The sequence below is a fragment of the Patagioenas fasciata genome, chromosome 2 (genome assembly GCF_037038585.1).
Source record: "Patagioenas fasciata isolate bPatFas1 chromosome 2, bPatFas1.hap1, whole genome shotgun sequence".
Lineage (NCBI taxonomy): Eukaryota > Metazoa > Chordata > Aves > Columbiformes > Columbidae > Patagioenas > Patagioenas fasciata.
In genome coordinates this window covers 122,175,246-122,200,731 of record NC_092521.1, presented here as the reverse complement: position 1 = coordinate 122,200,731, position 25,486 = coordinate 122,175,246, and the positions used below count along the sequence as shown (strand labels likewise).

Genomic DNA, 25,486 nt, shown 5'->3' with positions numbered 1-25,486 from the left:
ATATTCATTTCCCACGAGAGGGAAGGTAACTTATACCACACGGTATCAGTCATCACCTTAGCATTTTTGAGCAATCTGACTGGGAAATCAGATACACTAATGTGATCTGGAGCTCAAGGCTTCTGAAAGGCAGCAATATAACCTAAGTCACCATGTTTCCTTCATTAACAAATAAACTGCCAAGCTTAGAAGTGATAATGAACTATTTTCCATAACTTTATGGATAGCAAATAAAATCGCAGCTGAGACACACTGCTGCAAAAACTTCTGTCCTCAAACTGGAAATTTCTCAGCCACTGACAGAAAAGGTCGTACAATGCAAGGTTTGAATTGCTCATCTACTGCCATTGGAAAGAGGAGATTTATTTCCACCTTAAAAATAATAGTAGTTACCACGATTAAGTGTTGACCTACCTCGCAGTGGTAACATTCCACGTGGTAATCCTTGTCCATGGACACAACTCGAATGGTCTCATCAGATCCCTGTAAGCATTGAAGCAGAAGAGAAATTACAAAGGATTACAGCAGGATAAGACACAGGCACTCTGTAGATTGCTTCCTGCAACAATGTGAACATGGAACAAATGCATTTGAGCTGCTGGTTGGACACCACGAATAAATCCTGCCACCTGCAGTTATTTTTACAGTAAAGCTTCATCATCGACTGACTGCATGTGTTCTCTAAAATCTAACATCAGAAATGTACAACTCTCTGTTTAACAGACACATATAACTCAAATCACACATTAAATATTTGGTAATCTCAATATATCACATTTCTCAGCATTTTAAATTGGTTTTGCCCAAGATTCATCTCCTCCAAGTATGAAGAGGAGTTCATTCCAGAGGGGTGACACAGAGGTCATTCAGGAGCACCACCAGCATTTATTGACATGAAGGAAAGGTATCCTGAACATAAAACTAACAGCAGTATATCCTGCAGGAGATGAAAAAAAGCTTCGCGGCTCAGCAGAAATAAGCTTCATTATTGAGCAAAAGAAGGGGCAGACCTCAAGGGCAGCATCTAAGCTTAGGTCAAAAGGCTGCATGCTGGAGGAAACGATCGTCTCTCCCCATCCCCAAATATATTCATCCTGACACAGGGTCAAGTGTGAAAAAGAGCAAGACCTGAGACATGACGCTCCCTCCCCAGAGGGGATGCAAAATAAAAGGCTCTCACCTCAGAGGGTAGAATAGGAAGTCCACATGCTGCACACTTTGGAGCTAAAACTCTGGAAGAGCAATGAGAAAGTGAAGGCAAGTTATAGATCAACATAAAAAGAGAGGTCTTTATGTTCTTGGTGATAAGACGAAAGGCTGCAGCTGTAAATAACTTATCCACTGGAAAGCTTTACAGCCTGAGATCATAAATTCATTTTAGGATTGTAAGTAATGTTTGGCACACATTGCTCAGGCAAAATAGAACTTAAATTTTACATTTAGTGCCAGAAAAAAGAAAGAAAAGAAAAAACGAATACACTGTAGAATTCTTGGCTGCCATTGAGAAATTTGGAAGAGAGAATGAGGAGAAAATGAGCAGAAACATCCCCAGAAAATAAACCAAAACAAAACAAAAAACCCACACACCAACAAAACAACAAAAACAAAAAAACCCACCAAACTTCAAAAGAAGTGGCAGCCTTGCACCAGGGCAGGAAACCTCAGAGAAAACACCAGAGGACTGTAAGGCTCCTTAAAGCCTTGTAACAGAACGTAACATGATAGATAAGTAATTAAATTAAATGACAAGGAAACGTGCATCATTTCACAACAACGGTGGCACACAAAGACAACTGTAATCTTGGCACAACAGCTCCCAGGGCTGCCTGAGCAACACTTACTACTCTGTCTGCTCAGAAAATGGAGTAAAGAGCAAAGTCAGCCAGCCAGACACTCAAAATGTATGCAGCTCTAATACAGCTACCAGCTAAGAGCACAACAATTGTATTTTACTGTCTAAATGACAAGTGATTTTTTAAGTGGATTTATCAGTTGTTTAATTTAGAGCTGGATAAAAGTTTCACTTTGCGCGTTCCACGGTGATTTCTAAAAGCATTCTTCAGAAGTCAAACTCAGCCCTGCAACTACTCAAAAAGCAATTTACATTGATTTCCACAGGAATTCAGAGTCTTTAGAGAGGACTAACTTTTCACATCACTGAATGCTTCATAAGCACCATTTCTAACTGCCTCTGCTTTGCAGAAGGGGCAGCTGAAGCCCAGGGATTAAGTGACTTCCTCAGAGTTACACCAGAGTAGATGCCAGGCCAAAAGGACACACATCGGGAATTTCTAGAGTCTAGCCCCATCCTTAAACTTCTCGCTTCTAACTCTGTTCCTATTTTACTAATCGACAGTTCCTAATTAGCTGAAAAGCTAAATTGTAGGCCGGTTGATTGGAACACGTCTGCTGTTTATTTTGTCCTTACTTGTGGTAATCTCTGACACAGTAGATTTTGTTTTCAGAGTCTACAGTGAACGGCACACCATCCAGACACTCATTGCACACCACGCATCGGAAGCAGCCTGGATGATATGATTTCCCTAGAGCCTGCAGGATCTGCAACAAACCAAGAGACAGAAAAAAAACCCCTGTGAACGGCCAGTAAAGGTGAAAACAATGAACACATAGCTTTACATCAGACAATGCTGCATATTCATCAGTAGGGCTGTGTCTTTTTTCGGGCACCTCATCTGAATAATGAGTTAACAGGGATGGAAAGGGCAGCTGGAATTAATATATATCACCTGCTCCAGAGAAATTAATTATTAGCATGTGTAAGAAAACAATTTAAAGTCTCAGTCAGGGTATTTAGCATTACAAAGGACAGAAGTGACAGAATTTAAAGGAAAGAAAATACTTTTCTGAAGCCAACAGCAGGAGAACACTTAGCAGGATCACAAGGCATGACGCACCAGATCAACAAAAGGAAATACATCTTTATATTCTGCATGAGAGGCTGAAACAAATACTATTGCTATGTTTTCATAATGCCTTAGATATCCAAGAGCTTTGTACTCGCCAGCCTGGCTTTCTAATTAACACAGACTATGGAAACTGTATTGAGCTCAACAGCTGCAATTCACCTGCTGGCTTTGGGGCCGCAATTGCTACCTTGGAACACCATGGTCCATCAGCCAGGTGATCAGACTTCTGAGTATAAAAGAGCTTTTCCAATTTTAATGCTTTCCAGTGTAAGCAGGCAAGCAAAGATAATGAATGATGAGCATTAGAAAATCTTGGGAGGCATGCTGTGAACTGGCCACCCAGAAGTTCCTGATTTATTTTGCCTCGGCTGTAGTTTTTACACCACCAGATACATGACCATGAATTTGTCTCCCTCTGAATCACCCACAACTGAATGCTGCCCGGTGCTGGCTAAAAGCCGGCTGACCCCTGAGCTGTGACCTGCTCCATGCACATCTCAAATGGGTGATACCTCTTGTAGGCGAACGAGAACTGCCTGCATAAGTAGGATGTCCACGCATCTGCTGAAGAGTTTGCAAGGACTTGGACAGAGCTGAACTGAGGTCTGGATCACACACTCTGGGTCAAACCTGTTCCCCAGAGTACCAGCACCCTCAAAAAGCAGCAACAGGACAGTAGCTTCATCCTGAAGGTATGTGAGAAGCCACAGCTCAACTACAGGAACGACAGGCTCAGCGGAGCTGCACTGATGCCCCACAGCAAGGGAGCACTGCAGAGCATCAGCACTTCTGAGCAGGAAGCATCGACAGGAGTCAAAATACACTGTGCAGAAAAGGATGAGACGGGATGAAAGAGCCAAAGGTTCTGCTTTTCAGCTCACACTGAAAACAGGCAGAGCAAAGTCTCTGCACCACACACAGCAGGGTGCCAGCTTTGCTTCCCTGCAAAAATCAACAAAAGGCTTAGTGGATTTTCTTTCTGCTACCAATCTCACGCTAGGCAGGCTACCAGATGACAGCAGACAGTACTGGATATGAATATATTTTGCTTTTGATGCATTCTTCTAAAAAGCTGTGGGATTTCTTTTCCTAAAGCAATTATCACTTACCATGTCCATTATCAAATGACCACAAATGAAACACCTGTCAGCTGACTGCTGGAAACCAGAATACTGCAAGGACAAAAAACAGTTGGCTTAAAATTTCACAAGGTTAGTCGAGCATAAACAACAGCATATTGTGGGGCGCTATTTGCTTGGCCTTTTTTTGTACTCCTTACACAAGCTAAACTTCCCAGCGCTTTTTTCAGTGTATGAAGCTGTGGATGGGTGCCTGGAGATATTCTATAAAGACACCAGACTTCCAGTGTTGAGAAGGAGTCCGAGTTCCTGTAACTTTCACGTCCTAATTCTAAGTTTAATTAAATATAAGTAAATAACATAAATGCACATGCAAGTAAGGCATTTACTAATAGAACTTATAAGCTTATTTGACCATTGAATTTGCAAGCCAAGAACTTTTTTGTGTTTATCACATCATAGTAATATTACAACATCTGTATATATAGGTTTGGAAAGCCAAATTATTCCTTTGCTTATACCGTTAATAGGTCTGCTGGAGCTTCTTCGAGGTCAGTAGTATCACCCCAGCTCTCTGGCAGTATAACAATCAAGTATGGCCCACAGCAACTTCTTTTGCCGCTATTGCTGAGATCTAATGGTCAGGAACTGCCTGTCATGTCCATAACATGCAATTCGGGCACAACACATCAACTGTCTAAGGTTTCAGTCCTGTCTGAATGGTGAAAATGCAAACTGGAAAACAGTATTTTAGATGCATGTAACCAGTTTTTCTATTTTCAACCTGTGTAGAATATACTGAGAAGAGATTAACTTGATTCTCTCTGACAGAAATCACTAAACTTCCCCAATAAACAAGTCAATACACCTTTTTCAAGCCTCAATGAAGGCTTAATCTGTTAGGGTTCAGGGCAAGGGTGTGAGGATATATGACTTTTTATCTCCACCAGCCAAGGAGAGGACCAGGGTGTTGCTTCATGCCCAGGTACGTTCACACAAAATCCACTGAGGGCAAGGGAAAGATATCCATTAAGATGCCCAAGGAAAACCAGTTAACTCCAAAGGGAAATTCACTCATTCATTTTTCCGTAGCCATTCATCTTGCTCCTGTTCTCCCGGCATGGCCACAGACACACACTTTGAAGGAGCCATTGCAAGACGCTACAGCTTGAGCTACAGGCTCTGCACCACAAAACCCTGGTCTTTCACTTGGCTATTTCCAGCATCACATGTGGGGCTGGCTCTGGGTGAAGGGGGAGCAGAAGGGTGCCGGACAGGAGCCGTGTGAAATGTGGGCAAAAGCTGCGCGGCAGGGATGCTGCACATTCTGCCAGAGAGGCTGAGATGTGCTGGCACAAGGGTCAGCTTCAGCTGTGCGCTTACCAGGAAATCCTCTTCACAGAACACCTTGCCATTGACAAAATAAAAGGCTTTTCCTCTCAGCTTTCGACCTGAGGGAAAAACACAGAGAGAAGAGAAAGGTCAGCAGAGAGCAAGGAGAAAATGTGAGCAAAATCCAGCTGCTGAGAAGTAAACAATAACAAGGACATCCAAGCATGGCCACCTCGCAGCCGGAAAAGAGCACCCAACCCCAGCAGGGGTCTTCTCAGACTCCAGACCAACTAACCCCAACTCGTCTTTCACTGGTGGTCGCTGATGAACGCCCGTCACTGGATCCAGACACCAGTCCCACCCCTGGGCAGGAGGAGGTAGCTGTGCCAGCCTGGATGACCTGGCACGTGACAACATGAAACAACCTGGCAAGAGTGAGTGAGGGTGCTCTGACTCATGTTGGAAAACACCCCAGGAGAGGAGCAAGGAGAAGAAAAGGACATGCAGAGGGTGGCTTGTACTTGGCATCATTCCTCAAAATGTCACCCCTCATGCTGTTCCACTAGAAGATGCCTCCAACCAGCAGCTGCCAGATAAGCCTCTGCAACACCCAACCAACCCAGTTTGCCTCCAGCACAGCGCAACACCAGAGCACCCAACACACTTCTCTCTGCTCCTTACCAGCATATTCATTATTTCAGCTGCCAACAAAAATTTGAAATCGTTTTAAAAACATATTTTTTTCAAAGCAGAACGTCCTAAGAGATAAGATGGCAAAGTTTTTGCAAGAAAGGACTCTACACATGGGGAAGATTTATACTTACTGCAGTTTCTGTGTTTATGCCTCACATTCGCCATCTGTTTTCAGTTCCACATAACTATGGCAACACATGCTCACACTCCTGCCATGTCTAAGTGCCCTTCCTTCGCCTTGGTGAACAGGGCTACGTTTTGTTTGTTTATAAAACGCTGCTCCTACTTCTTTGCAGCCGATTTTCCCTCTTCAGCCAGGGGTCTGAAAGGCAGCCAGGCACTGGAGTAGCTCTGTTTGCTCTGCTCAGTCATGGAGTCCCAAGCACATTCCTGGAGGGAGCACCCAGGGTGGGGGAGCAGCACTGCTCGGGTGCTGCTGGAGCAGGACCTGCCGCAGGCTGGTTTGGGGGACCTGCCAGGCTTCTCTGGAGGGAAATGAGAACTGAGACATTGGGGCCCAGAAGCCTCTCACTTGATATGCTGCACATGGCAAATATCATTAAAAAAAATATTATCATATGCTGGGTGTATAAAGGCAGATGGCACAAGGGACTGGTCTGGAGGTCACATCTTGGTGGTTTATGGCACACACCTATCTGGCAGCCTTCAGCAAACAACCATGCCAGCTGCAAAGCTTTTAAGAAAAGGAGGAAGCCAAATAACATCACTTCAATAAACTACAATCTTTCCTGTTTCCTGCCTTCACCAGAGGGCACTCTCAGGCTGGGAAACAACTCCTGCTGCGCTTGGGGAAATGGAGATGCTCCAGCTAAGCGCTGAAGTTTTGTCAGTGAATTCAGCCAGAACATCTCACCAGCAGCCCTTCGTGCCCGGCCCAGGTTGCAGCCAGCAAGACAGGCAGAGGAGGTGGTAGCATGTTTCCTGAAGAAGGAGCCTCTCTCCGTTTGCTGGTACAGCAGCTTCATGGTTAAGCTGCAGGCACTGCTCAGCTGTATGTTTACTGGGCTGGCACAGGAGCAAGAACACGCTGCTCCAACACACTCATCATCCTCCGTTTTCCTCTTATCCCTGCTGGGGACAACCACATTACCCGGAGGTCAGAGATGACCCAAAGTACCAGCCCATTCTTGCACCAACACAGATATCAGACGAGACATAGAAAAAAACCTGACAAACCCGAAAGCATCCCGCTCTGATTTCTCTCACCCACCTCGATGTGTTGCCAAAGTTGCCGACAACAAAACAGGACTTGCAGCCCAAAATAAAAAGTATCTACTCTTGGACATGTCAGCTTTGTGGCCCATAACCCAGGGTGCAGATTTGTATGATAACCCCTCCTGCGTGCCTACCTGTCCACAGATGAGCCCAGCATGCTCAATGGGAGTCACAGAGTCCCAATTTCTATGCAGGGGAAGGAGGGGTGTGGGGACACCTGGAATTTGCAGCACCCTTGTCAACGGTGGTCCTAAGTGAGTTAACAACAAGACTAATTGCACCAAGAAGTACTCCTGAAAATCCCCCGCTGATTTAAACACAGCACTGGGATTTGGCACACCTAAAAATGAAAAACAAACAAAAAATATTTAACTTTAATTTTAAATTATGCGGTAGCATGGGCTCCAGCTTAGTGCTGTGGGCAGCTGCCCAAGTGACTTTCCACCTGTATGCAATGTCTCCCCTTAAAGACAAGCTGGAAATGGTGAGGAAAAACATACGTGTGGATCCACACAATGAAGAAACACTTCTCTGGACAAAGGCTCTGGCTGGTGCATGAGGAACAGCCATTCCAGCAGAAGGGATGAGGTTTGGATTGCTGCCACCACATCATTCTTCCACAGTGACCAAAAAAGCATTCACCGGCCATTCTGCACTCGGTGTATTTTTAACCCTGTGACATTAGCAGGTCAAGATTGATAGCAACAGACTTTCAGAGGAGGTGATGCAGCCAGCGCACTGTGTCTGGGCTTCTGCTGCAAGCTCATTCAGCAGAGGGATAAACTGCTTTATAAAGGATTTATAATTTGGCTGTTGGCATTATGTGAGCCCATGAAGAGGTACTGACAACAAGAGCACTTTGAGGGAAGGGAGGCATGATCTAATTACTTTCTTTAGGGATGATGTAGTCATTTTGACTGTATTTCGCTCCTCTCTGTGACTGTCTTTAAGCCCCCAGCAGAAGTGTAAAAGGAAATTTGACAAAAACAGGAGTAACCAGGTGTCCCTGTCCCTGCAGCAACCGTGGAAAGGTGCATGCAAATAGACCTGGTTTCTCCCCCTGCTGCTCTCAGCTTCTCCCTGCCCACATTGGGATGGACCTTTCCTCCCACCCCTCCTTTGAGGTGAGGAAGCATCTCCTCATCATACACATGGAAAGCAAGATGCAGGAAGAGCTCACTTCCCCAGGCTGCGCTGGGGACTGTCCCGGTGGAGCTGGGAAATGCACGTTCCGGCTGCGGCCACACCAGTAAAAAACTGTGCTTGGACTGCCCCAGAGCGCAGAGCTGGGGAGCAGCTGCTCCTGTCCCTGCCCTGAGCTTCCTGTCACGGCATAGCACCGTGCATCCAACAAGTCCCTCTCAAAAGCGGTGCCTCTGACTGTGTGCCTTCAGAGGCCGGCACAGGCTGTGCATGAACACAGAGATGCTTTCATAATTTCACCCAAAGGAAGGATGGAGAACTTAAATGGCATATAAGGAATCACATATTGATCACTGCCTACTTTAAATATGCATCATGATGACGTAACCTCATCTAGGTGTTCCTGCTCCTGCAGGGGGATTAGACTAGATGATCTTCTGAGGTCCCTTCCAATCCCTGACATTCTGTGATTCTGTGACTACAAAGACAATATACTTTGATAAACCCAGGAATATTAATGCATAGGTTCCACTTTCAGGATCAGTTGCTCTACTACATGTCTTAAGCTGCTGGTTTCCTGACTGTATTTCACTTTCAGTTCACTCTGAATTTAGCTAATCTCTCACCTGAAAAAATTCAGACAATTACAATTCTTCAGCATTTCAACCGTACCATCTTCATTCATTTCTACAAGATTTCTTGCTCCTCTTCCTGGCAGGAGGTTTGAGCTTTGTGTTTTCATGTACTCCTCACCCTGAACATGTCTGTCTGATTTGTTTAGCTGCAGGACCTTCAGGATGACCTTGAGTTCATCTATGTACCAATTTCAGAATATTTCAAGCTTTGTCACTAGTGCCTTTGAGGTAAAATAAACATGCTTTGCTTAGTGGCTGCTAATAGGCATACCACCAGGCTGCACTCACAGGCTGCTGGTGCTTTTGTCCATCATATTCTCAAGTGATAGCTCTCTCCTTTTGAAGTTCACACAAAGAGTGGTTTACCAGGGACTGGCAATGGCCCAAGGAGGATGCTCAGAGATGCATCATTTGCTTGCTGGGGAGCTGGACTAAACTCTCTTTTGAGAAATTATTTATTAAAATAATTATTTATTAAAATGACAATAGGGTCACAAAACCATGTTCAAAGACAAGAGATTGCTCTCGATGCATGCAATGGTACAGGGCCATGTCCAGACCCCAGGGCTCTATGGGGATGCATGACCAGGACCCTGCATTGCTGGGGTTGCAGTGTGGACCTCACTTCTCACATCTAAGAACCATGAAGCTCCCTCAGGTATCTGCACAGCAGATGAGTGAGAATCACTGCTGACTGCCAGCTGCTCCTGGGTCCCTTTCACATTGACAACTGTGGGCTTCTGTCATTACAAAAATTCGCCCTTCTTAGAGCACCATGGCTGTAAGGTAAATTTGCATATGTGATTACTAATGGCAGGTTAAATCCAAAAGGATTTCAGTTTCTGGACTCACTGGATGCAACCTCCTGACACAGCAGTGAGGCAGCAGCCTGGGAACACCATCCATCTAGCTGCTAAGGATTGCAACAAGCTCCTCCTCAGTCCTGGGTGGCTCCAGCCCAAGCTGCAGCTCTTCCTTCACAAAGAAGTATGAGGAGGTTCAGATCAAAGAACCTACTCTGGTCCACGCACACCCTGCAGGCAGCAAAACAGGCGCAGGCAGCGCCCTCAGCTCCCACATGCCATACAAAAGTCCCCACTGCCCACAGATCAGCAGCAAACAAGACCCACTGGTTCCTTGCCAGTAGATGTACTTTTGGAGCCCTCCATGGATACTGGCATTGCTGACATGCAGTGTGGTGTCCTCCTGTGTGCCACAGGCTAGGTCGAGCATCAGAGCTCTACTTAATTCCTGCCACCCATGCTACTTCTGTTGGCTGCCACTAAAGCTGGACGCAGCACCGAGTCTGACATGGAAGCGTCAATATTTCCACTCTGCTCTTCAACTGGGGCTGCACGAAAGGGCCACTCGGATGCCTGCACATCCTCCAAATCAGGTAAACTCAGACTGTGATCATCCAGCAGGCACCTCAGCTCAGACAAAAGCCTTGGTAAAACCATGGGCAGGAGGATAGGTTGTGTCCTAGGAAAAAACTGCGCTCAGATGAAGTAGCTCCGTTACCATTAAGATGTTCGGTCTCTCCCTCAGCCACACCAGCTGTATTGTAAAATTGCAAAAAATGCCTTTTGTGCTCTCACTGCACATTTGAGGTGATTAAAAAAAAATGAAAAAAAAACAAAAAAAAAAACAAAAGAAAAACAACACACAAACCAAAAACAAAACCCCAAAGCTGTGAGAAAATGATCTGATTCCTGAGAGCCACAAGCATGCTCTGGCACATGTAAGAAAAGGTCAGCCACCTCGAACGGCACAGCAACCACAGGTGAAGGCAGAAACAGCTCCTCAGAGGGAACCATTGCGAAACCACAGTAAGCCACACAACTGAGCAATGCCCCTCCCTCTGCTGATGGCAAATGGTTGCAAGAAGATATTCAAACGCTTTTTCTTTTTTAGGGAAAGCCCCTAGAAGCTTCAAAATTCAGAGGTAAGATAAAGTCACCCTGTGACAAAGCAGTGCTACAACCCGGGGAGTCCCTACTGAGGTATTGGTTTTCAACCCAGGGCCCAGCCACTCTCTGCATCACTGCGGAGACAGCTGCCCTGTTCCCCAAAATGCACCAAAACCAGGTGGCTGTGGGAGCTGGCCTCCCACCCCATCACCCACCAACCATTGTCCTAACACACGGAGGCTCAGAGGAGGAAGGAGGAGGAGGCAATCTCTGTGTTCTTGGTGAACATAACTGCATCGAAACTATTATGAGAGAGCAGTTTTTTAATTTCTCTAGGCATAGAAGAGGTCTCGGTGCTTACTGAGCCACTGCTCAGGAAATTATTCATAGGTCCCATTAAAACATTATAAGAAATCCCCTGAAATCTTTACAGTACAATTAATCCTACGCCTGTTCTTAACAAAAAACAGTACTTTGGAGATGGCATTGTAAAATACAAATACCAGAAAGACTGGAAATACATTCCATTAAACATTTCAACCCTTTTCTCACATTGTCCTAATGATTTCAGACTTTAAGCCAGCACTAAAACACACACCATAACTCAAACCACCAGCATATTGATAAAGCTCTGACTGCATCTCCTGTGTGTGAGCTGAACACTTGCAGCTTTCCAGAAGGGAAATCTACTGAGGACCCTGGAGCACGTGAAAGCCCCTTCAGCTCAGACCCCAGAGCACCACCGCCCTGAAACCTGGCCAGGAGAGGAATACGCATAATCCTGTCATCCTACCGTGAAGTCTGCCCTGGAGTTTCTCATCTATAGCAAGCACTTCTTGTGCCAAACAGCAGGGATTCCTCACCAGCGAGAGACTGAAGATAAAAAGTCAGCAAGAACAAAGCAGCAATTTAGACTGGAGCGGAAACATGCACTGATGGCTTCCCTGTCTCCAGGCATGGCTGAATCTTTTCTGAGATTACTTTGGCTACAAAAATATATTGTTTACTATGTGGACTCTTGCATGATAATTTTATTAAAGGGATGCCGAGGAAGGATTACCAGCAGTACTTTGCACTCTCCGCTTTGAAGATCTGTGCATTTCTCATGTGTGTCCATCAGTGTAGTCATTTTATATCCAATTACAAGGAGTAAATTCTGCCTTCACTGGAAGAGCTGGTAGTTTCTGCATCTGAAGCTAACCACACACATATATGTGCCATGGGGAAATTCACTTGGCGAGGCGGGCTGTCCTGCAACCTGGGATTAAGTAGCGCTCACAAGAAAAAAGTGACTTTCTACTTGCAGAGTTATTTAGCAATACCAATAGAAACCATGGCCTTGTTGTTCCAGGGGTTATATACCAATATGGGGCATGCTTATTCAACATAATCATGCCGAAGACATCACTCTAAGTAGCCATGCTTTATAATCACCACAGCAAGACAAGTTCACCAAAGCACAGGGCGACGCTCACAGATAAACTGTTTCGATACCTTATTTAGTAAATGACCCTTAATATCGCTAAATACAACTACATTGTGAAATATTAAAAAAAAAAAAAGAACAACCATATTTATCCCCAGAGGGTCACAAGAGACAGCCAGCTCACATTATTTCAAACTCTGCCACTGGAACAGCAGCCTGTTACCCTTTTACACAGACATCAACACTAATCTGAGCTTACAATAAAAAAAAGAAAATGTAGTAATGTTGACACGTCAAAGGTCAAATTCTGTAATCTGGCAAACATGCAAGTTCGCCATCTTTTTGCAATAAGGGGTCAAAATCTGGTCCACATTTTGGACCTTCTGCTACAGTTCAACATCAAACCCTCCTTCAAACCACCTTGCAATCAGTTCTTTCTTTCCGACTTCCTTCCTCGCCTACTGATTTCCTTCACAGTCATCTCTGACACTTCCCTTGCACTTTTTTAGCTTTCACATTTCCTCTGAGGACCAAGTGGCTCACGTACAAGACCCTTATGCTCTAAATTACACTTCCAGCAGAGCTAAAAAGGTCTGTTTTCCAGGCAATCTGTGGCAGTTGAATATAAGCCTGGCTGAACCCAAGAGAAAACACTACACCACCACAATAGGTTAGAGCGATACTGTCTAGTTAAATCAGTATCGTTTATAAGGTCTCCTTAATACCTAAATAACAAATATCAACATGTGGAAACATCTGCATTTTTTGTGTTCTGAGGAGGTACACATATGTGATTTAACTTAAATGGTTAATGTGTAACAAACCATTTGATAACTGCAACTGTTTGTTTAAAAAATTGAGAAAAAACAAAACAAAATAAAACACAAGATGGAAACTGACACCTTGAGCTTGCAGGAAATGCCTCTATGAGTTTCGAAGCCCTTTTTTTTTTAACCTACTTTAATGGTCCTCCTGTAAATCAAATATCATCTATCACTAATTCTGCAGAAAGTCTAAAGCTTCTTCCTCTCTCTCTCTGTAAAACGTTGCCTTGTTTGTGTCTCTGCCCTGTAACAAACAAGAAGATAAATGAGACATTTATGCCAAAGTAATCATTCTAAATCTGCTATTTTGACCTCTAAGCCAAATTTTCTGCATTACATGCCAATGGCTCAGATAAAACAGCACTTTTTTTTTCTTGACAACTGAACTGTGTAACATATGCATAGCTCTGCTCAACCAATTGCCCTATCATTTATCTCTGAATATATGTGTATTAGGAAACAGAGGGCGTAGGAAATTTGGCACCATGAGATATCAACTCCTCTCCCCTCCTTAGACCCTCTCGGTATTTGTATCTGGGAAACTAATGCACATTTGGACACAAATCCAACTACAAGCAAAATTAGAAATCCTCACTAAAATGAAAACAGCAGGACAGCAGATATAAATATCTGGAGGACAATATGCTTTACCTTAATAGGTAATTTTGTATATTTTATTTATTGGAGCAGAGATATTCAGGGGTTCAGAGCAGAAATTTTATGATTGAAAGCACGAGCAACCTTGACTTCTCAAAGACAAGACTGTACTGGATGGTGTCCAAGACGAACTCCGCTTGACCTTAAAAGCACTACTTGCTTTTCAGCTGGAAACCAGAGTTTCCACATAGGCTGTTCAGGACATGCTTTGCAGCTAGACAGACAGCAACCATTCAGACAAATATTTATTTTTCTGGTAGATAAAACCGTCTCATCATATTTACTGCAGATGACAGCAAGCCTGCAGAGAGGCAGGCGCTCTCTCTGGGTAACAACAGGGCTGTGTGCCCTTCATCCACTGATGGTCCAGGGGACTGGGAAATCATAGAATAGTTCGGGTTGGAAGGGACTTCTAGAGGAGTCCAGCCCTCCTGCCACAAGCAGGGAGATATTCAACTAGATGTGGGTACCACAGTATAAAAAACATAAGAAGATGCTGAAGAGTGTCCGGAAGAGGCCTACAAAGTTGGTGAAGGGTTTGGAGAAGAAACTGTACGAGAAGTGGCTGAAGTCACTTGTTTTTTTCAGCCTGGAGGAGACTGAGAGGAGACTGCATCATGGCCTACAGCTTCCTCACAAGGGGAGGAGGAGGGGCAGGAGCCCCCTCTTCTCTCTGGTGATCAATGACAGAACCCGAGGGAATGGCAGGAAGATGTGCCAGGGGTGGTTTGGGTTGAACATTAGGAAAAAGTTCTTCCCCCAGCGAGTGGTGGAGCACTGGAACAGGCTGCCCAGGGAGGTGTCACGGCCCCAAGCCTGACAGTGTTGAAGAACAGACTGGACAACACCCACGAACACATGGTGTGAACTGTGGGGTTGTCCTGTGCAGGGACAGGAGTTGGACTCAATGATCCTTGTGGGACATTCTATGATTCTATAGTTGCTCAGAGCCCTGTCCAGCCTGGCCTTGAATGCCTACAGGGACGGGGCATCTACCTTCTCTCTGGGCAACCTGAGCCAGTGTTTCACCACCCTCACTGTAAAAAATTTTTTCCTCGTGTCTGTGAAAGGAAGGATTCCCCTCGCGTACATTTGCTCCCCGTGCCCCAAAAATCCCTGGAGCAAACAACTCCTTGGCGAAGGGCCCTGCAGACCATGGCAGCAGTGCAGGAAACCAGCCCCTGCGCTGGAGAGTGTCTTGTGAGCCTCAACACACACAAAGGTACCTGCACGTGAGGGAAAGATGGCGGCTGCAGAGGCCTGACACGCAAACCCTTTCATCTTGCACTAGAAACCTTTGGAAAGGGTTGCCTTTTAGAGCAGCTATTTGCTGCTATTTCTATCAGTCCTCACCAACCCACCTCATTAGAAATGGGATTAAGCTATTTTTTAACTGAACACAAACAAACATAAATGGAAGCAACCATTGATACCTCTGCAATCACATATATCACCCTAGCCCTGATCTCCAAGTAAAGATAGCAAAATCCGTTCTAAAAGGAGGATTGAAAGCGTTTCTTTCCAAAGCGCCTGTTGCACAGTAATAATTTTAGAAATTTAAAACAGCTTGAACCTGCTGCTGGATTATTTTTAACAGGAGCTTTGTGTGCAAGGGCAGTTTGGAAGTCGCCAGGCCATGGAGGGCAAGAGGTCCCTGAAGCAAAGCCCCAGCTGCAGCCAGGAATCCTCTCCACAGGAGAACATGGGTAATTAACTTATCAGAGAGGGCAAAAAAGTGAGCTGCTGACTTCTTGAGCCTTTAGGAAACTGCCACCATGTGCAAACATCACTTTTTCAGTTTTCTTGTTCTCAGTCAGATGACGATGAAGCACCCTACTGAAAACATAGGTGAGGCAAGGCAGCTGGTGTCGGGACAGCTGGGAAATGAGTTCAAGGTTCAGCTATTATTAAAAAGCACACACATCTTTCTATATTTATTCCTACTTTGCAGCTCCAAATAAAACACATGCAGTTCTGATGAGTTTACAACTCTGAACACAACGCAGGAGAAAAACTCTAACTCATCTGGGAAAACCAAACTGATACATACAGAAGCACCAGAAGGACTATTATTTTTTTTTTCTGTCACCACATATATAGCTACATTTCTAAAAATAAGCTACTAGACCTAAAGAGAACAAAATAGGAACACCACTGTCTTACAAACACAACCACCATTTGAAATCAAGGAGTCCAGTTCCTCACCCCAGCTCCATCACGGGCCTCGTTGAAAAGCCGCTCAGGAGGATTCATACATTGCAGCATGGTATACGCTACAGCAAGCTTCATATGTGGGTCTTACACATGGCAGGGAGCTTGGTGGGGCCAGCTGAACTGTTTACCATGTTTTCTGGGCAGATTTCACAGGGCTCACCATCGCTGCTCCCAGCCTGACACCCCTGGCACAATAACCAGCTCCCTTCCTGCAACAACCAGAGAACAAGGTAGCAGAGACGTGCCCCTCATCTGGGGACACAGCTCCATTTCTCCAGGGAAAGAACAAGCAAGACGTGTAACCTGGGTCATTCACGTGCACAGACACTTTGACCAGCTGTCCTTCAGAAGACCAAAATGCTGACAGCGAGTAAAGGTAACGCAGGCAGTGAAAATGCTGTGACCGGACTGACTGTGCAACAGCTCCATCTGAAAAGGTGTCTTGGGCACTCGCAGACCCCGTTGAGACACTCGCACCCCTCGGCATGGCAGCTCTCCCTGGGGTCCACAGACAGAAAGGCCAGAACGGCTGTAAAGGCTGACATGACAAATAAAAACCCCCTAAATGCCAGCTAAGGCATATTCACTGTCACTTTGAAAAAAATACTCCTATGAGTAAGAAAACATAGCTGTAACAGAGAGACAGAGCAATGAAAACAACTGTCCCCCATACCAGAACGCAGATGGCTGGTTCATTCAAAGCATCTTTTCTACATGCCTTGCAAAAAACTATTCAAAGACAAACAGCAAGCATGACCACTACCAAGACACACAGCTGGCAGATCATTCAATAACCACTTCCTTTTTTTCTTTTTCTTTTTTTTTTTTTCCTTTTCCCCTCCTTTACACCAGAAAAAAGTTAAGCCCAAAGAGCTTGCCCCAGTGGCATCAGGCCAGGCAGGGGTTACTCACTGCAGGCTCCGCAGGTGAAGCAGCCATCGTGGTAGAGGTTGCCCATGGCCTGGCAAGCCTGGTTTGCTCCATACACCCCCTTGCTGCACTTCACACAGGTGCCTGGAAGACAGAAAAGGAGACAGAGGTCAGAAGTGGGACCTGGCAAGGCAGCTGGAGTCACTGGCTGGGTGACCACACCTGTAATTCAGCACGGTGGCCCAGCAGCTTCGGACCAGGCAGTTCACGGTAGCCACAGGATGTACATGACATCGGTGTCACCCACGCCGAGAGACACTGTTAACAGTGGTCAAAACAGTCATCAAACCTCCATGGCAAAAGCACTTTGCAAGCAAGTAAAGTGGACAACAGCCCTCTTTGTCTACAGTGACATCTTCCTTTACCGAGTCATTCCCACAAACTTCACATACATTTTAAATCTCCAAAAAGCCTAGGTGGCAGTAAGTAGTGTTGAGGGCTGTTCACAGATCAATATTTTCTGCTATGTATTGCATAAAATAAGCTTGTTGCTTGCAACTGAAGTGAGGAAACACATCTCTTCACTCAGCCCCTTTAAATCTCATAAACTTCAGACCCTTCTCACGTCTGCTGAAGGTCCTAAGAACTTCCCACTGAAACAGAGCTGGACTGACTACCTGACACATATCTCTTTTCCCTCTGTCAGCCACATCTGAACAAAGAGACCCAACGTATAGATGCTACCTACAGGCCATGTATCCTGTCCAGATGTTCTTCGTGCCTCTTGCAGGACAAGGCAAGAAAGAAGCCAGTTTTAAGGAGAGGATACCTGGTGGTGGTGGCACCACCAGCCAAGGGGGGCTGACTCTCAGGTGGCCCATGGGATGAAGGAGAGCCAGGTCCAGCTGGAGAGAGTGACAATGGGGCAGATGTGCAGTGGTGGCAGCGGGAAGGGACTGCAGGGAGAAGACTTTAGCAGTGCACCTTCACAAAAGGTGTTGGGTGTCCACTTAGGGCCTCTCAAATCTCACTGCATTTCCACATAAAACTGCTTTGATAATGGACTAAGAAGTGACAACTGAGTTTCACACCCTCAACAGCATCTGCTAGCAGGACCTGCTCCCTCCACTTTGCAGGGAGAAATGCAGCAAGGCTGCCCAAAACCATTATTAGTGACCATGGAGATAAATTCTTTGTCCAAGGAAAATGACGCATCAAGTCAGTTTACTTCAAGCATTGCCCTGTGATTGCAACAGACTGTTTTAAAGCAGCATCACCCTTTAACTACCTCTAAATGAGCAACTTTAATCCATGTTTAAGCAAACAAACATGAATCTACCCGAAAAGGGCAGTGTGAAGGACAAACAGGATGTGTCTCTGCTCCTCAGCAACCCTGCGGATGTGACTTTGCCTCCAGGTCTCTCCTTTCATCGCTGCTCCAACTCTCAAACTGCTTGGAGCAGGGACTGTTGGTCACATCTTGCTCCTACCAGCCCAAGAAGAGGGACAGCATCATCTTGCTGGAGATGCCTAGTCATGCTGTGGTTAACGAAACTTCACTTTTCTCTGGGTCCCACAAGCTCCATAGTAATTGGAAAGGCCTGGTGAAAGCTTGGGAGAAACCCAACGTACCTACAACAGCATTGAAAAGTAACTCCCAACTCTGGCAGCACCAGTAGTCCGAGCATGGTTAACAATTTCTGCCCACAGCTGATAGCTGTGATCATCCAGTTTTCACACTACAGGCTAAAAGCACTCGAGAACCCTTTACAGTAGCACACGCAGGGCTGCTGAAAAGCAGACACTTCATTTTCCCAGCGCAGACCTGCCTGTGTGCATTGGACCCCATGAAGCAAGCTGCCCCAGCGCTGTTCCAAGCCCCGCTGCGCCCAGAGCCGAACTGATACAAACCTGGAGAGGAGGCTGCAGAGAATAATTAGTTGCTCTGTTTTGTCCAAATTTGACCCAAACTGAAATGCTAGCCTGGCTCTGGGCCCACCCCAGCACACACACTGGCACCAAGTTAGCAAAACTGGCTGGTTCTCAAAGCCAAGGAGATTTATCTTGGTTGTTTATTGAAAGAAACATTTTAAGAAAGCAAGAGATAAATCACGAAGGCATTTTAAAGAACAGAAAAAGAAAAAAAAAAAGAAAAAAGAAAATAGGAAAAAAAATCTGGCTTTTCAAATGGATGTGTGACACAAAAGCTAACAGCTACCTCAGAACATTCCCTCCCAACTACAGCAATGCCAAGTGGAAAGCTTTGAGAGCAGAAAACCTGCTGATTTTGCTGCTCAAAGCCTTATTTCCACAATGTTCACCAGGCTTTCCACAGAACTGACGTATTTATTGCACCGCAAATGCTCCATTTTCCCCCTTTCCATGCTGATGAGCTCCAGAAAAGAAATCCTCCACCTCCCATCCCTCAACCAGGCACACCAGCCTTCCCCCTTTCTTTCCATACATGCTACATTTCATGCCCTGCTTAACCCTTTTATCCACTTCTTCAAATATTTAGGCCTTTAAAACATAGAAAATAAAGTCATACAATAAAAGGGCTTTTAAAATAAATTGAAAATGTTGTCTGTAAAAACTATAACGTGTTAACTTACCCAACTATGTAATAACCAGCTGTGCTATAAATATTTATGGAAGTCCCGTGGCAAGGCTGACAATTGAAAAATGGCAAATCTGTGTATAGTTTATATTTTTTACTTGTATCTGCTAAATCTTACTTGAAAGCCAATTAATTCCATTAGCAATTGGAATCACTCTAGAAATAAACCTTTGCTTCTTCCAAATATAACATTCTGAGATATTTTAAGCAACATACTTGAGCCTTCATCTCTGACTCTCAGCACACCTGGCCTGAAAGTGGAAAAAAAAATGTGATTTTCATTGACTTTTTCTTTCTGCTTTTTCTTTGCCGCTCACTCCCTGCTGCCACAACGATCCTGTTCTTCCAGCTTAGGCTATGCAAGGAAAAAGCAATACCTGTTGCTTGCGGTGGCTGGTCGCCAAGCTCGGCAACACAGGTGCGAAGCCAGGCTGATGGAAGGCAGCGCGGTACCGGCCGCGTCCAACCCCATCCCGCCACAGAGCGGGCTCTGCGCCCCGCTCCACACCAGCTCCAATGACTTCTTCCCGAAAGAGCGCTGAGCCTGCTTTCTGCTAGCCAGGGGTTAGATTTAAAACATTGGCAGCACCAGTCCAGCCCCAGCATCAGCAGCTCCGTGTAATTTTCTCAGCAGAACGCAGCGTTTAGCAAAAACTTCTGTCCTGAGCTCGAAGCAGAGCGATCATGAGTATCCGCAGCTCAGCGACGTGCCCGATTCCTGCACTTGGTTACTTTGCCATGCATAACGAGCGCTTATGCAAGTGCCAATCTGAGCAGATATCCCCTCCAAAATTACAGCTTCTAAGCTCAGATGATGTTATTAAGGCATTATTAAGGAGCAACAAAAGGTTTATCTTTTGCTACAGGGATGACAAGCCCTTTGCACCACACACATGCAGTGCTGGTAAATTCAAGCTCAAGTGTGCTGGCAGAATGGTGTCCAGATTTGGAAAGGTAAAGGGATGGAAATTGCTGATTTTGGCTCAATTTCTGCCGGCAGGGCAGCCTGGCCCTGGACAACAAAGAAATCTCTGTTCCCTTTCGCATCATGCGGCAACAACCGCCCGCGCTGCAGCTGAGCATCAGAACAAAGGGACCTTTGGGGCAGAGCTGAGACCGAAAACATGCCCTGTGAGCCCTGTCCTGGCCCCCGCTGTACCCCATCTCGGAACTGCAAACCAGGAGAGCAACAGCCTCTGCTCTCGACATCGAACAGGTCCAATGCAGATCTCAAGGGCTGTCAGAAATGAAAGTGAACCCAGTGTCCTGTCTGAAATGTCAGTTCCACCCTCAAAGTTCAACAAGTGCATTTCCATTTGTCGTCAGACTCAAAGCCTTTAGAGGTGTTTTTTCCTCTAAGTGTTGCTATTTCACACTCACCAGACGGAGCTCAGTTACTTACTATATCCCACTCACTAGAAATTCGATGCAAACCATACTGAACAGCAGCATTTCCTGGGACTGGTCAGTATGATTTATTTCCATGTACCAGACATCATCTGTCTACAAATCAAGAACACAGTTGTGGGTTTTTCCAGCAGCATCCCTGTTCTCAGCAGCACCCAGGACAGCCGACCTTTCCTACCTGTGCTCCTGGCTGGGTTTGCTGAGACTATTGCTTAATTTTAGAGGGCAAAATGAGTTGCTGTGCTTCTTCAGCAGTGAGATTTCTTTGCCTTGTCAGTCTGGTCCTGGATAAGCGGAATGCAGTGGCAGGATGAGGGGAGAGTTTGGTGGTGTGGATCTGCATACACAGCTAATTCAGAAACAGCACTCGGAGGAATAAGTCTACCCTACCCCTTCCACTTACTCCATGCAAGCCACATTTCCACAATCAGCTTGACTCTTTTCTCCACCACACACAACTGGCTTTTTCCCCCTTTTTAGGGAAAGCCGGATTGCTGACAAAGAACCCCCCAGTTGCATTTGGAAAAAAAACCCCAAAACGAACAGAGCCTTTGCACGTAAATACCTCTGATATCTTTCCCATCTGCCTAGACACGCACGTGGCTAATCCACAAGCTGACCCTGCTGTCTCTTGGCAGAAGTTGGACCTTCATGAGCATCTACCTCCTCAGGGCGGGAAAGGGGAATGAGATAAGAAGAAAGCTGGCATACACCAGGACTTTTGTGAAGGTACAGCTTTCTGCATTTCCAACCCATCTATTTATTCCAGGAGAGCCAAGTCCCGCACTTACACACGCTTCTTTCAAACACAGTATGCTGGAAAAATAAAAAAATACTTCACCCTGTCCTACCCAATGTGATGCTCAGTTCTTCAGGTTTTACATCAGGCTTTCTCCAGAATCTGATGCCACGTCCCCATGGCTCACTTAAACCAAGTAATTTCTACATCAAACTCTAAATTAGACACATTGTGTGCCTTGCTGTGCTGTTTTCCACTACTGTGCAATCGCTCTTGCTGGAGAGTTGATTTCAAGAAGATCTGGAGGCCCGTGTGAGATCAAGCACCTGGAAAACCTGGCAGTTTGGTCCCATTCACCACTGGGTGACTGGGTTGTCACTAAATGGTAGCAAAGACGCACAGGTACTCCCTGCCCAAAGAACCACAGAACTGGTAAATGCAACTTTTCTGGAGCATTTTTGCATGCCATATTCTCGACCCTTAACTTTGCTGTAGACAGTTGTGTACACACCGCCAGTAAAGTACAAGAATGCCATCAAACTCACGTCAGTGACATTTTAAATACCTGATAGCAATGTCCGAGATTACGTTAGCTCCAGTGCCAAATGAACGAGGTTCCTTATTCCTCTCAGTCCCCCTTGGCACAGTATCCTGGCTGAAAGACCTGTTGCTCCTCTGCTTCAACTCCTTCCTTTTTCTTTCATTCTGGTAGATTTTTCCTTAGCTTGTAAACCCAGCTTTGCTCCCAAGAGGAAGGGAGGAGAAGCATATAACTGCTGTAATCCTGAAGAGCCATATCGCAGGCAAACACTTATTTGCTTGATTCCCTGCAGTGAGATAAACTTTGCAATCTGCACACACCCACTAGTCCATGTGCCATCATCCTTCCAGCTTTCCTTGTTCCACCAGGACCCACCTCGTCCTGCAGGCAGGCATCTCCCGCCAGCCGTGGTGTTCTCCCAGAAGCAGGCAGTGAGTGATGCCTCCACTCATCACCAGTGGATATGATGCCATTATCATCATGCACATACAAAACAAACCTCAGAAGAACTTTCATTTTAGCCAGAAATTCTCCACTCAGCAGCCCTGAAATTGCCCTCGTTGCTGCCAAAGCATCCTGGTACACCATCATCAGCAGGGTCTGGTAAGGTCCAGAGCTATGTACAGCCTTCAAGTTAAACAAATTGTGGTTTTGGCAGTGGTAAAGTGCTAAATTCACTATGCATAAGACTTTGAGAGAACACTGCTGGCCATAAAGTTGATCACACCCATTTGAAGGTGCTGAGGTTCCAGGTTTCCATGGGGTTTCAGCAACTCAGCTACCGCTCTGCTTCTGCCAAAGGGAAAAGAAACCTGCAGACTTTGCTATCAGATATTCCCTGGAAAGGGTACACCAAAAACCTGAATATAACCTAGGGTGGCTTCCAGCAGCACCTCCTGGGACCTGAGGCCCCTTCTCTGCTGCAGTGGGAACCAGCCTCTCCAGGGAGGAATTTCAGGATTTCCCTCCCCGAGCGTAAGACCTGGGCGATACCTGAGACTACCTACATTCTCCTCAACAGCCCACATAAATCAAGTCAGCACTTCAAAAGTAGTCTCGGAGAACCCACATTCCTCCAGAGACACGTGCAGCCCGTGCGGCTCACACATATGCCACTATTTAAAAACCAAAATCCTTGGCTTGGTTTGCTTCTTTCCTTCCACTTGGTACACATACTCTGAGCAGACAAATGGATTCTGTACAGCAAATTGGTGCTGACAGATAACCAGACTGTCTGTTACTCCTCAGCAGAGCATCCTACCTACATTATGCCTACTCCTTAGCTTAGCTGAAAAGGGCTTTCATTTACAAACACTCGTTTTCACATTAGTGAATAAAAAAGCAGCTCAGCTCCTTTACTGTGATCAGAATTAATTGTTTGTGATAAATATCTGGTCCAAACTGAAGGACTGTATATTACCAAGACTGACAGCTCCATCTTAAAAAAAAAATCCCCTTGTTACAAAAGTGGCATCCAAAACTAGGAGAGCTGAGAGCATTTTAGACAAAATACTTCAGTCATTTGCACTTCAGTCCTGGTTTCATTTCCTGCCTCCCATGTGCCATAAAGCTGCTGCATTAAACTTCCCTTCATTGGGGGGAAAGTCTTCAACAAAACAAATTCTTGACCTTTTCATCAATTTTGCATAAAAGTACTTATTTTCCATCCTAAAGTCTGCTAGCTTGAGGGCATAGCATAGCAAAGAGAGATTCAGAAGACTGTATGGGTTCTTTACTCCTCCAAAGGAAGTAAGGTAACTGTGAAAAAATGAAAATAAAAGTGAGAAAGAAAGGGGGAGGAAGCCCAGAAATAAAATACTTCAGTATTTGCCTCTTCCTGCTTCTCAGTCCTCCACGGGGCAGATCTGCCAAGCCTCCCGTACAGAGGTGAGCCTCCACAAAATGTCACTTCTTCCCCTGCCATGACTGCAGTCTTTCATTTTTCCCTCTCTTCCTTCCCAAATTTCTCAGATGCTGGTGTAACACCTCCTGCCAGGAGGATGTGCAAAGACTTCGCTGGGAACCAGGCAGCCTCCACCTCTCCTCCCTCCCTGAGGCTCTGACTGAATCATCAGGACCCCCTGTGCTGCTAGAGCAGCTCCTGCTAATACAAATCTCCTGTGGGACAGAAGCCTCCCCTGGTACTACTGCCTATTTTGTGACAAAAACGTAAAAATAATCTAACCACCAACCACATGCCTCTGCTCTCTCTCCCCATCTCCATGCACATGTAGGATGAAGTATGATCCAACTGGTTTATCTGCATTGTGAGGAGAAGAGACACACAGCGTACCTGGCACCTCTCCAGTGGAGCTAAATGCCACCTCCAGCAAAATATTCCCATTTTTGAGCACCACCTGCCACAAGACTGCTGTCCCAACCCTATCTTTGCTATGGGCTCCTTGTCACAGCACTCAGTCTGCCCCGGACAAGGCTCCCAGAGCTCATTCAAACTGTGCACTGCCTGCATGAGGCAGTAAGTGCCCAAACGCGTTCCCAGGCCAAAACGCTCCAAGTGCAGCAAGTTGATACATCACCTTTCTGCGACAGAATTAAAAAAAAAAAGGGCCTACCCTGCCACAAGGCTGACTCCAACCTCGGAAACTGAGATAAACAATCCTAGTGCAGCTCTCTGCGGGTGAGTACCACCGCCTGATGCCAAGAAACACACTTTGCAAACTGCATAAGTTTGCAACTGAGCACTTGGTGGTTCCTCCAGCTACGTCCCCGAAGATCAGCGTGAAGCCCAGAGCTGCTCCTATGTGCGCAGCCCAGCACAGAGCCACCCACTGACCCCACCCAGCAGGACCCCATGCAAAGGCACCTGTGCTGCCCGAGATGCAAACCCTTCCTCTGCATCAGGCTGAGGAGTTTAAATCCGCCCCTGCTTCTACTTCTGTAACCATGGGTCTAAAAGCATGAGGAAAATTAATACACCAGACCTGCTCCCTTTGTTCATTAAATTAACTGCAAAGTTCCCAGCCTCCCCAGCAAACCCAGGTTTCCTTCTCCCAAAAGCTGAACTATCTCATCTGCTATTAAACTGCAAAGTGGCACAGCAGGGAGAGGAAAGGCTCAACCTGCCCCCGAGCTTCTGCCATCCTGGAGCAGTAAATCAGTTACATCAAACAGGATAATTAATATTCCCATTGGGAGATCCTCACACGTAAGTGGCCCCTTTCCACTGTCAAGGCACCAGCAATAACCTCTGGTGGCAGTGTGGGCCCAAGATTTAG

The 25,486-nt window shown here is 45.8% G+C and overlaps 1 protein-coding gene across 1 annotated transcript in view; it reads right to left on the bottom strand.

Moving 5' to 3' along the window:
- The window catches only part of LIMD1 (LIM domain containing 1), a 34,566-nt gene that overhangs the window by 7,116 nt on the left and 1,964 nt on the right, over positions 1–25,486 (bottom strand). Inside the window, exons 2-7 of the mRNA XM_065830807.2 lie at positions 16,989–17,090; positions 5,390–5,457; positions 4,037–4,099; positions 2,429–2,559; positions 1,181–1,232; positions 415–483 (exon numbers count right to left, since the gene is read on the bottom strand). Coding sequence (XP_065686879.1) covers positions 415–483; positions 1,181–1,232; positions 2,429–2,559; positions 4,037–4,099; positions 5,390–5,457; positions 16,989–17,090 — 485 coding nt within the window. The remainder of the gene's footprint in view (positions 1–414; positions 484–1,180; positions 1,233–2,428; positions 2,560–4,036; positions 4,100–5,389; positions 5,458–16,988; positions 17,091–25,486) is intronic.